Source organism: Chiroxiphia lanceolata, chromosome 2, assembly GCF_009829145.1.
Source record: "Chiroxiphia lanceolata isolate bChiLan1 chromosome 2, bChiLan1.pri, whole genome shotgun sequence".
NCBI lineage: Eukaryota > Metazoa > Chordata > Aves > Passeriformes > Pipridae > Chiroxiphia > Chiroxiphia lanceolata.
The window spans coordinates 5,192,429-5,206,281 of NC_045638.1; the positions used below are offsets into that span (position 1 = coordinate 5,192,429).

General features: G+C 43.0%; 1 protein-coding gene across 2 annotated transcripts; it reads left to right on the forward strand.

Annotated features, from left to right (window-relative positions):
- The first annotated feature begins 45 nt into the window (after positions 1–45).
- Positions 46–9,676, forward strand: NDUFV3 (NADH:ubiquinone oxidoreductase subunit V3). 2 transcript variants are annotated; one of them, XM_032678205.1, is made up of 5 exons: positions 46–131; positions 244–313; positions 2,400–2,529; positions 4,260–5,140; positions 9,385–9,676. In XM_032678205.1, the coding sequence occupies exons 1-5, from the start codon at positions 81–83 to the stop codon at positions 9,549–9,551; spliced, it is 1,299 nt and encodes a 432-aa protein (XP_032534096.1). In that variant the 5' UTR covers positions 46–80; the 3' UTR covers positions 9,552–9,676. The 2 variants fall into 2 exon arrangements, with proteins under 2 accessions (XP_032534096.1, XP_032534098.1); XM_032678207.1 differs by lacking the exon at positions 2,400–2,529 and having other exon boundaries at positions 4,181–5,140.
- The last annotated feature ends 4,177 nt before the right edge of the window (positions 9,677–13,853 follow it).

A 13,853-nucleotide genomic window follows, 5' to 3' on the forward strand; every position in this document is an offset into this window, starting at 1 on the left:
GCCGCGCACCGACCTCACCCCGCGCCGGCCCCGCCCACCGCCGGGGGCGGGGCGGAGCTGCCGTGAGGGCCCCGGGCAAGATGGCGGCGGCCGCGGCGCTGAGGGGCGGTGGGAGGGCGGCAACGCGTCAGGTACAGCGGGTCCTCAGCGCAGTTCCTTCCCTCCGCCGCCCCGTCCCCAAATCCACTCAATTCGGGGCATTTCGTCCCGCTTTCTTAATTCTTGTTGTATTGCGGCCTGCAGGTGTTGCAGCTGGAGGCGCGCGGGCTCTGCACGAAGCCAAATAAACAAAGCGGGACGCCGCCAAAAAAGAGTAAGAGGGTTCTTTTGATTCCGAGTGGTATCGGGGTGTCAGTAAAAGGGATAGGTGAGGAGAGGTTGAGGATGGTCTCGTCTCGGGAGAGGTGGGTAAGCTGGGAAATCCAAGGAGTGGAAGGTCATCGCCATGTAAACAAGGGTTTCTGATAAAATGTACGATATAGTAAAAGTAAATGTAAAAGTACAGTACAGTAAAAAGTACAGTAGAAGTAAAGGTCTCGTGGGAACGTGGCTATGTGGGATATATGTCTGTTTATAGGCCACATATATGTATTTTTTATAAATAATATGAATGCATATATATATATATTTGTGATTTTGACAACTTCTTTCCTGTTTGCCTCCACCGTAATACTCAAGGCCAGGCTGGGTGGGGCAATGTCAAACTGTGTAACGTGTTCAAGGGGGAATGGCCTCAAACTGACAGAGAGGAGGTTTAGATTAGATATTTGGGAGAAATTATTTACTGTGAGGGTGGTGAGGCCCTAGCACAGGTTACCCAGAGAAGCTGTGGCTGCCCCTTCATCCCTGAAAGTGTCCAAGGCCAGGTTGGAGCAACCTGAGATAGTGGAAGGTGTCCCTGCCCATGGCAGAGGGTTGGAACTGGATGATCTTTAAGGTCGTTTCCAACCCAAACCATTCTGTAATTTTATAATACGTTAGCTGCTGTGATGCCTGACCAGACTTACGGAGAGATTTAATTACATTTGTCTTAATATAAAGAAGCTTTGCAAGCTGCCTGAAATTTGATGGGAAAGAATGTACCAAGTCACTCTTTTTAATGAGGTGCAGAATTTAGTTTTCGACTTTAGATGTTTGCTCTCGTCCTTTGAAATGTTTGGATTATCAGGGTTAAAAGGCAGCAGGTTGAGAAGCTGCCACAGCCCTGATGTGTTAAATGTGGTTGTAATGCTTCCTGCCCCATAGCTTTTCCAAGCAGGGCAATGCCTGAACCTGGGTTTGAGTGCTGCACTGCACCCCACATTCAGGAGTTTTTGAGCCCCTTTTGTCCCTGACCAAAGTCAAAACAGGAATACAAATTTCAAACAAGGGTATCTTGTACAAAATGCTGGTTTTAAGTGGAGATGCACTGGTTCAGTGAGGATTCCTGTTTCAAATTAGAGATTCAGGGACTTTAACAGCAAAGCTTCGTGGAGCCATAGGTAGGAGTGGCCAGCCTTGTTGGCTGCTGTTGAAAGGATCACTGAAAGAGTTGAATGCATCCTCTTCTGGCATCCTCTTAAAAGCAAATAAAAGCTTGGCTGTTCCATTAAGAAAGCCTTCACTGCATAGATTGATATAACCTTCATTGAACAGCAAGTTGTTTTTTATTAGAATTTATTTTTTTGCATTAAGTGTATTTAAGATGCACCTCAGCTTCTGGATTCACTGTCCTGCAGCTCTGATTTGTGTCAGGAGACTTCTTAGGCCTCCTCTTCCAGCTGCTTCCCCTGCGATTATTTCAGGTTAACTAAGATGGAAAGGATTCAGCTGCTTTTTCCAGATTCTGGCTGGAACAGGATGTGCAAATTGTCCTTGCTTTGATAAAATGGTGGAGTTCACAGACAGAGTCAATGAAGGACAATAGACCTGTCATTCCTGCCTGTCACCTCTCCGAGTGAGAACGTGCTTTAAACACATTCTGGTGACGATGCTGATGTTAGAGGCATCAGGAAGAATGCATCTGGGAATGATATTCCTGTTGCTGAGTTGGATGTGTTGTTCTTCTGGCAAAGTGGTGCAAATACAGATCAGCTGGTGCAAAGTTTGGAGTACCTAATTAAAGTGTCTGTATCAGTTGTATTACATGTTATCAGCTTTTAATCATAAAGTCTGTCTTTTTCACATATCCAAGATTAAGTGTTTAAAGTACTTTTACGGTAGCACCTACTGTTAATAGGCAAGTTGAGTGTCACCTGCTTTCTTGGTTTCTTAGGATGTTTTAACATTAATAATTCTTCAGCTTTTGCTCAGCTTTCCCTTGTCTGCCCTCCCTTTGGCCAGTCTTGTGTTAGTTTGGTCTCCCTGTTTGCTTCCTTGAAGAACTCTTCAATGCTAAGTGATGTTTCCTCACGTGTTAGTTCCTCCAGGCTGCTGCTTGGCTGGGTCAGGCTGTGCAGGGAGTCAGACCTCTTCCAAAGGTGGCTTCCCATCCTCCTGCTTCCCTCTGCTCTTCCTTCCTGCCCTGCACCTTCCAGCTGACAGAGAGAAGTATGTGCTTGAAATTATTCCAAATATTAACTGTAGAGTAAACTTGATACTTTTCTTCATTTGTATTTCATTATGATAAAACCTCTTATTTCTTTCTTGAATACTTTGCTTTTAATTTCATGTGTTTGTCTTTTCCGTGGTGTTTTCATTTGGACATTGCTGAAGACTTGCTTCTATTCAGAACTATGTGGTAATAACTCCTTGAATCACACAAGGTATTACTGTAAAATACTAGGGAGGGGAAAACTGCATGTGTATTATGGTCTTACAAAGTAGATCTGACTTTCCAAACTGTGCAGATAAATCTTCATAACAGGCTGGAAATCTGTTGGATTACTCTGCTGGTTGGAAGTGGTGCAACTCATAATGGAGTTGGCTTCACTGCAGCCAATCTCAGCCATGGTGAATCTTCTCGGTGTGGTCCCAGTCCTCTTTGTACTCCTGTTTTCTATAACCACAACAGTATTTGCTGTTGCTCAGCCTCTTGAGGATGATATTGGCACAAGCATCCAAGGGGTATTGGGTACTCTCTGAAACGGCCCAAAAATTGCTGCTCTCTCTTCTCCTTGTCTGGAGAATTTAACTTACTGCAAGTATCCATGAGAGAGGAGAGAGAGAGAGAGAGAGGCCACAGCCAGGTGGGCATCAGTCTGTTCTCCCAGGAACCAGCAGTAGGACAAGAGGGCATGGCCTTTAGCTGTGCCAGGGGAGGTTTAGGTTGAATATTAGGAAGAAATTTTTTACAAAGAGAGTAATCACACATTGGAATGGGCTGCCCAGGGAGGGGGTGGATTCACTGTCCCTGGAGGTTTTTAAGGTGAGCCTGGATGTGGCATCAGTGCCGTGGTCTGGGAACCACGGCGGGGTTGGGTCAAGGGTTGGGCTTGACGATCTCAGAGGTCTTTTCCAACCCGGTTGATTCTATGATTCTATGAAACGTGAAGCATCAGGAGATCTTCTAAGTCTTGTTTTACAAAGAGGTCTCAAATCAAAAATGTGAAGTGAAGACTGGAGGAGATTAAAGTCTCTTGGGGAAATAATGTTAAGCCATGGAGGCACAATTCAGTTGGCAGGTCATGTGGGCAATGAACAATTAATATTGTCTTGTATGTCCTCAGGTATCTCTTATTCCAGTACTTTGCCTTTTGGGAGTCCTCCCTCCCATCTGCTTTCAGAGTAACTATTGCCAGCAGCTGTTGCTGTGTCTGTTTGCTGTGGTTTCTGCTTTGCTGCCTTGTTCACATACAAGTTTTGTCTCTGCAGCAGCGTATTTGAAGAGCTTGGCTAACAAGCCATCTTAACACTCACCTGAGGTAGGGAGGTGTCTGCAAACCACTTCAGTGATGCAGATCAGAAGCACAGGGAAAACCGGCTCTTGGAGGGGTCTGGCAAAGGAAGGAGCATAAGGATTTATCCCATGAGTTTCAGCCTTGCAGCAGCAAAAACTGTTAAGTGCTACTAGAACTCCAGCTTCTTTAACTTAGAATGTCTTAAACTTCCTGCTTCGCAGTGCCTGTATTTAGTATAACAATTCCTTTCAGCTTATTTTTGTGCCAGATTGTCTTGGAAAGTTTGAATTGTGTGACTGAGATCACTGAGTAACAGCAGTGTGGGATATAATGATGATAATCCTCTTTATGCCGTTTCCCAGATGTAGTGGCACCACAGGGAAGCACCAAGCTGCTTGCCACCAAGGCACCAGGTGAATTTCCTAAAATGTTGTCTTCTAGCTCTCTCCTACTGTCCACAGACAAAGATGAGAGCATATCTAGTACCAGCCTCGAGGAAGCTTCAAAACCTGCTGAAGACACAAGGAGGTTCATGTCAAGAAAAACTGTGGTTGCATTTCCTCAGCGAGGAGTTGTTTCCTCCCCTGAGGAGGAAAACCTCACTGTACCTGCAACAAGAGGCTTGAGGAAAGAGTTAGTTGAGGAACAGACTTCGTCCTCATCCAGCTCAGAGTCAGATTCTAGCTCAGATTCTGAGGAAGAAAACGAGGATTCAGGAGTTGCTGTTAAAACTAGAGTTGAGTTTCCTAAGCGAGATCCCATCGTTTCTGAGAACATAGCAGTAAAGGCGTCAATGCTAGCAAAAGAGAATTTGTTCCAGAAATCCCACAAAGAGTATGGACTTAAGAAGCTGCCACGCCAACCAGAAATAATTGTGTCTCCTGTAAAGCAGGTCAAATTTTCTAAAAAATCAGTCAGCCAGGAAACATCAAAATCCAAAGCGAGAGACCCCAAAGTAAAATCCACGCCAAAAGCAGCAGATTGGCAGAAGGTGGTCTTAGAACCAGGTGTGGTGAGAAGCCAAGACCTGACGGGTGTCACTCATAAATCTGATTGTTTGGAGGAAAAGTCCATCGGAACCCAAGTAGCAGCAATTCAGCTGAAAACTTCAGCAGCTGCACGGGAAGACAAAGAGCAAAAACTGGTATCCAGAGGAGAGAAGAAAAAGGTGAAGGAGGCACAGGAGTCAGAAGCAAAAGAAGTAACTGCTCCTGAAGTGCAAGAGACTTCTGGAAGCACAATGTTGGTGATGGGCACCACAGCAAAGGAGGAGACCATTCAGGAAGCAGGAGTCCAGGCTGGAGAAAGCAGCACAACAGAGGGTACAACTTTAAATTGTTTGAACTGTATTGATTCACCTGGGCTAGGGTTTGACTTTTTTAAAGGGTTTCCACATCTTCTCTGATCTTTATGCTGAAGCTGACAGTGTGGCAGTGACTTTCTGGAAGATAAATTGTTGTTCATTGCTAATTGTTATAAGCTGTCAGTAATGCTCAGTTTCCAGCTATGTTGTGAAAGGAAGTGGTTTCATTTCTCTGTATTTATAGTTTCATAAACCAGTTACTTATAAATTGAAAACAAGATTGTTTCCACTGTGAGCAAAATCATGGGTTTTATATGACAAAATTTTTTTTCACTCTTATTTTTTCTCAGAAGTATTTGTCTCATGACCTGAATTCGAGGCCATCTGAGTGTTGCTTAAACTCTGCTGTCTTTCTGGTTTTGTTTTGAGTTTTTTTTGCATTAGGCTTTGGGTTTTTTTTTTTTGGTCTTGCAGTGTTTCAGATTCCAGTAGACTTCAGGAAATCATAGCATAATGCCAGAAACAGGTGTTGATTCTGAGACTGGAAGGTTGTAAGTAACTAGTGTGGAAGCAGTGAGTTAGCTTTTGTTGGGAGAAGACAGAAGTATGTTTTTAGGAAAGACCATCATGCATCATATAATCATCTCCTTAGCTTTGCTTCTCTACCTAATTTACCCTTCTTATTTACTACCATCCTGTTAACCTACCTCATTTTGTGTTTTTCAGTAGCAGATGCCCCTCTTTCCTGATCTGTCACAGATACCATTCCTGCCCTTCAACTTAGGCAGTATAGAAATACCATTCTTAAGACCCCCCCTTCTTGCTGCTACTTTGAATTGAAGAATTTACCTACTTGGAATAAAAGCAGCATAATTGTAAAGCTGCTGTATATCATCCTTCAAGTGATGTCCCTGAGGGAAAGGCCCTGGGGGTCCAAGGGAACAGCAAGTTAAACGAGAGCCAGGAATGTGCCCTCTCAGCAAAGGCCACTAAGGGTGACCTGGGTTGTGTTGGGACTGTGGCTGAGGGAGCTGCATCTCCTTCTTGGTGAGGGGCACCTGGGGTGCTGTGTCCAGTTTGGGGCTCCCCAGCACAAGGGAGATGTGGAGCTGCTGGATGGAGTCCAGCAAAGCGCCACTGAAATGATGAAGGGACTGGAGTCTCTCTCCTGTGAGGAAAGGGGAGATCTGAGAGATCTGGGACTGTTCAGCCCAGAAAAGAGAAGGTTCAGACAGAATATCATCAATGTGTAAATACCTGAAGGGAGAGTGCAAAGAAGGCAGAGATAAAGCTGTTCAGTTGTACACAGTGATGGGACAAGAGACAGTGGGTACAAACTGAAACAGGGTTTTGCCTGAACATCACTAAACACTTTTTTTTTTACTGTGAAAGTGGTAGGACTCTGGGCACAGGTTGCCCAGAGAGGTGAGGGACTCTCCATCCTTGGAGACACTCAAAAGCCACTGAATGTGGTCCTGGGCATTCTGCTCTTGGCTAAACCTGCTTGAGAATTTGGAGTTGGACCAGAGGTGTCTTCCAGTTTCAGCCATTCTGTGACTGAAGTGTCTAACCAGGTTACGTGACAAATAATTGCTTTGGTACATCAGTTTCCAGGAGATAGTGCTGAGTAAAAGACCTGCCTTCTGTTTTAAGATGTTCGTTGGCTCTTAATTTGATTTCTTTGCTTAACTTCTTCCCTGATGGCAGGGAACAACTGGATGTGGCACTCAGTGCTCTGGTCCTGTTGACAAGGTGGTGATCAGTATAAGGTTGGACTCGATGATCTCAGAGGTCTTTTCCAACCAAAATGATTCTGTGATTCAAATAATAAAATGCAGTGCTGTTTGCAAGTGATATTTTAATTTGCTTGTTCCTCCTTGCAGCCAGCAGCAGAAACTTTCTTTAAAAAAATAAAAAAAAAAAATTGGGAAGGACTATTTGGATTTATCTACAGATGATGCTTTTCTCCCTGTTCATCCACAGTGGAATTCTAGATTCTCAAGCATCTTTTTTTTTCTTCCACATTGAAAGAAATACAAAGACACAAATAGTGAGTTCAGTTAACTTCAGGTAAGGGAGGACTTGGTCTTAAAATGTGCTACTGATTAAAAGTGCAGGTTATGACACATCGCAGATCTATGAAACAGCCTCCTCTACTCTGATGCTGTAAATCCAGAATAAGGTCAGGCCCACATGACAAACTTTTCCTGCAGATTTGTATCAACAGGGCAATAATCCCACTGTGCCTCAGACCCATCATCACCACTGCACCAGCAAAACCTTTTTGGGTGGTAGGACTGGCTTTGCTAAAAAAGGCACTTCTGCTCTGTGAAGGTGGTCAGGCTGTGGCAGCAGGGAAGTTTCTGCTGGGTAGTGCCAGAGGAGTGGCTGCAGTGGCTGTAGGAGAGCTGGAGGTTGGCACAGGCAAGGTCTGCACTGCTGGTGGGATGTCTGTGGGTGCCAGAGGGTCCCAGCTCAAATCCAGCTACACTGTGTTCAAAAACAGCACTGTTGTCTCCAGATGTATCCAGTTCTCTCTTCCTTCTTTGAGAGCAGCTTCTGCTTTTCCGTGTTTAATGTTCACAGCTCACAATATCACCTGTAATTCGTGCTTCTGTCCCGTCCATGTGTTCGTTTGCTCACCTCCAAACTCTGCAGCAGGCACAGGGAAGGCATACAAGGAATTTTTCTCATTACAAACCTGGATGCTCAGGTGATGTCATCCCTTTGTAGAGCACTCAGCAAAAACTGCTGACTTGAACTGCTGAGTAAGTAGCAAAGTAGTAGTGTGGTAATTCAGAAATGTGCCTGTGATTCATTTCGGAAGAACAGCCTGTGAAGTGCTTTGCTCTTTAAGAGACAAAGCAGAGATGAAGACTGAAGTGTGGGGAGGATGAACTCGGGAATAAATTTTGCCTTTTAGGAGCTAAGTACAGCGTATTTGGGCAGGAAAAATGAGACTCCATCTGCTTTTCTTCCTGAGCATCTGCCTCTTGATTTGGAACAACTGTCTCTTGCAGGTTGAACGTACACTTGCCTACGCTTGCCTGTTCTTGGGGCTATTTGCAGCAAAGACTTCATCTGGCTTTTCTCTCTGCAGTGCTGTCTCCTATGAGCTGGCTCAGTAGGAGCTGAGCAGTAGGCACAGGGATATTTCCTGTCACAGGCTTTGAAACCATGGCTTACTACATTGGGATTTATAAGCAAGTCTTGCTAAGTGTTATGGATTCTGCTCTTAATCTGATCACTTTACACTGCAATAATTATGTCATAAGCAAAGGGAAACCCTGGTGTTCAGTTGCTCAAGTTCTTGTATTTTTATTATGGATGGACACATTACGAAAAGAGCTTTATACAATCTAACCTAAGCCACCACATACAAATTTATGTGGTGAAGCTTTTCACTAGATTGTGTGTCTTGCCTACTGTTAAAACTCTGGGTATATGAGAATAAATTATTGTTGGGAAGTAAAGTTTTATTTCTTGCAATTTCCTTGGTTGTAAAATCAGCCTACACCAGGAACCTTTTATGTAAATGATTCTGTTCCCATTTGCACAATAGTCTAAAAGCACAAGAATTAATGTTGGCTTTAACATGAAGTAAGGAGTTCTAAATAACTTTATTGGGTTATTCTTTTATGAAGAAGAGCTGATACAAAGTTTAGGAGAAAGGAAATTCACATCAAAGGCTCTTGATGTATCACTGTTTGGTATAACCACATTTGAAATTAAACTGTGGAGATCTTGCTAATTCCCTCACTTTTCCCTATGGAAAAAGTTCAGTCTGTAGAGTAGCTCTAATGGCTTTATCTCATGGTCTGGAGTGATGATAAATCATTTGTACTGCTCCTTGCCTCTCCTGGCTTGCTGAGAATGTCACCTACTGTTCTGGCTGGAGTGAAAACCAAGGCAACGATGGAAAAAGCCAGGAAATGCAGACATATGCCTTCAAAAGATAAATGAAATGTTCTGCCCTGTTCACCCCCAGCATTAGGTGGTAGTTTGGGTTTTAAGACCTTGCTGTATTAGATGCCTTGTACTGATTCCTGTTCCCCACTGCACATTAATGTGCTGCTTTAGGACCAGACAAGGAACCAGCAGAACTCACTAAATTCTCCTTTTGTTGTAGTTGCTGATTGTTTTTTCTTTTAAAAGTTGACTGGCTGAGGGATCTGGCAGTGTAAGAAGGCTGACTCTGTGCTTAAGAACATTGTCCTCTGGTGTGGCATCCTGATAGTCACCACTTACTGTTTGTTTTCACAGAGACCACAGCACTCGGTGAACCTGCTCCAGAGGAAATGGATAATTCCACCTACAAGAACCTCCAGCACCACGAGTATCACACTTACACCTTTGCTGATTACATTACTGTTCTCTCAAAGTTCAGGCAGCCTCAGCCATCTTCTGGAAGACCATCACCAAGGCACTGAAAGAACCACGTTTAAAGCAAATGCCCAGGCAGAGTGATGAATTGTTCTATTTAGCACTGTTGCTTCATCTGTGTAATTTAAATCAGATAATAGATAATAAATAATAAATAAATGCATAATAACTTGGGCTTTTGAGCAGTTCTGGTTCTGAGAGTCCCTCACTTGCTGACAGATGCTTAAGGTTTCCTTTGGTGTTGTTATCACTGGAGTGCAGTGGGCTGTTCTCCTTGCACACAAACATGTCCCCAGCTCTGAAGAGGTTATGTTTACTCTGGATTTGAAGTTAAAATCATTGGCTGGGAGCAGCACAAGAAGTATTTGTCTCCTGTGAGTGAATGTTCTGTGTTATTGGAGGAATGCAGGTTTATGTAATGTGATTGAAACATCTCAAAAACCTCCACTGTCGTAAAGGGAGAACAGAACACACAACTTTATTTAATCATCTGTTGGGGGTTCCAGCATCCAGGTTCTGCAGTAATTGAAATAATTTAAAATGTAAGAGAATCTCAGTGGGCAGATTCTGATGAACTATACTGCATTGATTAAACTCTGAGGAAAAAAAATGTATTTCTGTGGATAAAAACGCTTGAACGTTATTTTTAAATGTGATGAAAATAGCATTACAGTAAAATTAGTTCCTGGTACTAATTGCTGGGACTGTGTTTCAGTTTCCACTTTTTTTTCCCACACTGAAAGTTAAAATTGTTGTTCAGCCTCACTGTTGCTCTGCAGAAAATGTGAGAAATGAGGCATTTCTCAATATATGTTATCAGCAGTTCCAGTTGGTCTCAGTAAATTCTGTATTTCCATCCTATTAGTAACAGTCTTCTGCCTTCTGGGAAAATCGCCTTGATGACCACCAGCTGTTGTGGGTTTAGTTCCATTTTGGCTTCTTGTTCATTCTGGGTTTTTTAGAGTTAATTAGTGCTTAAGCAGTTCTTGCAATAGCTCCAGCGTTTCCCATCACCTGTCTGTATTCTTTCAAGCAACAGACTAGGCAAGATCAAAGGGTAAACAGAGTCAGCTTTAGGAGTCTATCTGGATATTGGATGTGAATCCCTGGGTGCAATTAGTAGAACAGATATTTTATACTCTAACATGGCAAAAATGTGGTAAGGAGGATCAAGAGGCCTACCTCAATCTGCTGTGTAGAACTTTTAAGTCAGAAACCCCTGGCAAGCAATTTTATTGTCCTGTAAAAACTCAAAAGCATGTTACTGACTCTAACTGAAATTTAAAAATCAGCTCGTGTAAACCCACGTGCTGGGGAATAAAGAGCAGAAAGTCACTTGGAGACACCAGTGGTACCACGTACACTGTGCTTGTAAAAGGGAGAGAAACTTGCTCTTGACATTAAAAACATGAAAGAATCGGGGTCTTCCCTTGTTAAGGGCCCCAGTGAAGCTGCTGTGTTTTGTTATTACCTGAGACTCCACATTGTAACCTGAGCCCTTTGGGTTGGAGCTGTGTTGGTGCTGAGCTGTGTTCTGAACTGTTCTGTGATTATGGAAGGAGGCTGCAAATTGTCAGAACCTAAACAGTAAAAGTGAAATGTGTATTTACTCAGCCTGCCCCCAGTAGCTGTGACTCTTGGCAGTTTGGAGTCAGACTTGCTCACCTTGTGGCCTTTTTACTTCCAAGGAGGGTTGGTGTTATAAACAGAGACTGAATGCAGTCAGGAGTGAGTTGAAACAGTGTGTCTTGCTTTCAGTCCTCTCCTGAAGAGAGGGCTCCTCCTGTCAACTCCTACTCTCTCCTCAGCTGTGTTTTTAACTAAGGAGATTCCAATCTGTTTCTGGGCTGGGCATTTTGCTGCCCTCGTTTCATGATCACAGCAGAAATTAGCAGTGAATGCCTTTCCTATCCGTGCAATCCCACCTCTGTGTCTTCCAGTGATCTTTCTGCACCTCTAAAATGAAGCTGGAAGTCTTAACAAACTTCACAACTCTGGTGGTGCCTGTCTGAGGTTTGCTCAGTTCAGTGAGCCCATCTGCTCTGGGAGGGACAGATAATGTGAGGAAGGGCACTGAGATTTTTTTCCCACCGTTGTGTTTTCCTGGACTTCAATGAAGAAGGCTTCATTTTTTTTTGTCCTTGGCCATTATCAGATGTTGCTGTGTTTGAGTCCTACGCTAACATTTCAAGCAGGGTGTGACACAAAATGCTCAAATTCTGTAACATTAGTAACTTTGTCTTGCTGTGCTGGGCACTTGTTAGATACAGTCAGGGACCTTGTTTGGAAGAATGTAGAATCCAGGATATTAACATAATGCCTGGAAAACCACAGCTGTGAAAGAAATTGTCTCAGCTTATTTATTGTGAAAACCAGCTTTTCAGAACCGACACAAATTTCAGAAGAGAGGTTTTCAATGTAAATATTGTTAATGGAGGAGTACATGAAAAATCTTGAAAGTGGAAGCAGCCACTTTCCTTTTCAAAGGGAATGGTTTTTAAACTTTAGATCCCTCGATTTATTTATTTTTTTTTAAGTGTAGCAAAGTGCTAATAAAATTGCTTTTCATAATTCCCTTCCACTTAGATCTTTTGAAGTAACTTGGAGCCCAGAAGGTTCTGGACACCTGTTGAAAACCCACTAATCCGAGGTCCAGAAGTTATAATGCAAACAGAGCTTGTGGTGATCAGTTTAGTTCTAGACTTTTTTGGTCCTTCTGGTGCTTGCTTTTGCCTCCAGTCATGATGAGAACTGAAATATATAAGGATCTCTTCAAGATTTCTTTTAAATTTGGGAAATTAGACTTTTAACTAGGTGCACTTACAGATCTTCCACGGTATGTCCCCAACGTTCAACAATCAAAGCACATTCAATAAGCCCTAAAAACCTGTCTTTTCTCTCACCACATGAGATGCCATCACCTAAGCTGCTTGCACTGCTCGTCTGCTCCAAACAGATTTAATACCTGGTGAGTCTAATCAATGAGTGCAGTGAGCAGAAAGCATCCTGAGTATCCTGTAGCAGAATTCTGCAAATTGAGGTCAGAAGGGAAGTCCTGAGATGATCAGCTCTGCTCTGTAACAGGTGCAATTAGATCAGGTTGTCCTGCACCTTGACCAGCTGAGTTTTGAATATCTTCAAGGATGGAGATCCTACAGTATCTCTGGTCACTTTCTCCAGCATTTGGACACCCTCATGATTTAAAAGACAAAAAAACCCAGAAAACAAAACCTTTACCTGTTATCTAACTGCAATTTTTGGTTTCCTGATTCTTACTACACACCTCTTGACAAGCCTGGCTTTTTTCTTTTCTAAACCCTCCAAGGAGTAGTTAAAGGTAGCAATAAGGTCCCCTTTACTCTCCTCTTCAGACCAGGTAACTCCTGTTCCTTCAGGCTCATCTTGTGCAACAAATTCCAGTCCCATTTGTGTGTTTGTGTGGTCACGGTGTACCTCCAGCATGTCCTACTCTGTTCTGTAGCAACATAGGTTGCCTAAGTGGTCTCTGATCTCCCTAGAGCTCCCCAGAGCTTATGCTTCAAGGTATAACATGCTAGAAGGGGACTTATATTAATTTTTATTAATTTTTAGTATGGAATCTTCCACACTAAAGCGGTTGGGAAGAAACCTGGGGGACTCCTGCTCCTCAAGTTGCTCCGCAGCGACAGCATTGCAGGGGCAGGTTCACGTCCCCTCTGCTGTAAAAACAAACAAAAAATCTTGGAATCGTTCTTGGCCCAAGTTTTTGCCATCTGCCTGGGATTTACAGCCCTCCTGTGCTATTCCAGATTGGTTTCCTTGCTGCTGTTTGCACACAGAGTTAGGCACGAGGAGCTAAAACAAGGATTAATACAGGCCCTTTGGAAGTCTGAGTGATCAACTTCACAACCAGGGCATTCTCCCACTGCAGCTTTGTTTGTTTATTTGTTTTAATTTTATCCTTTTAAGAGAAACTCCTCTAAACTCTGAGTAATATTAATTAAACTTAGGACTCTAAACAAAATATCCCGTCAGGTTTCCAGATCGTCTTTCTCCTCTCAAGTAGTTTTACTTCACTGAATTGTAAATACTTACTGTCTTTTCTATGATTCCATGGTCTCAGTGCTTATATATTATCCTTAGTGTTCAGCTCAGGATGGTACCACTCCTCATACAAACTACACTATTTTTGAGCTCCTTTTTCTTTTTGGTTTGCCTACACACATTCTATTACACTTGGAAATTCATACCCACCTCTGGAAGTCTTAGCATATGTGGCAGCTTTGGGATAGAAAAGAAGAAAAGACTGCATTAATGCAAACTTAGGGACATAAATATGTGTGTTTATAATAAAATATCCCCAAAACTTT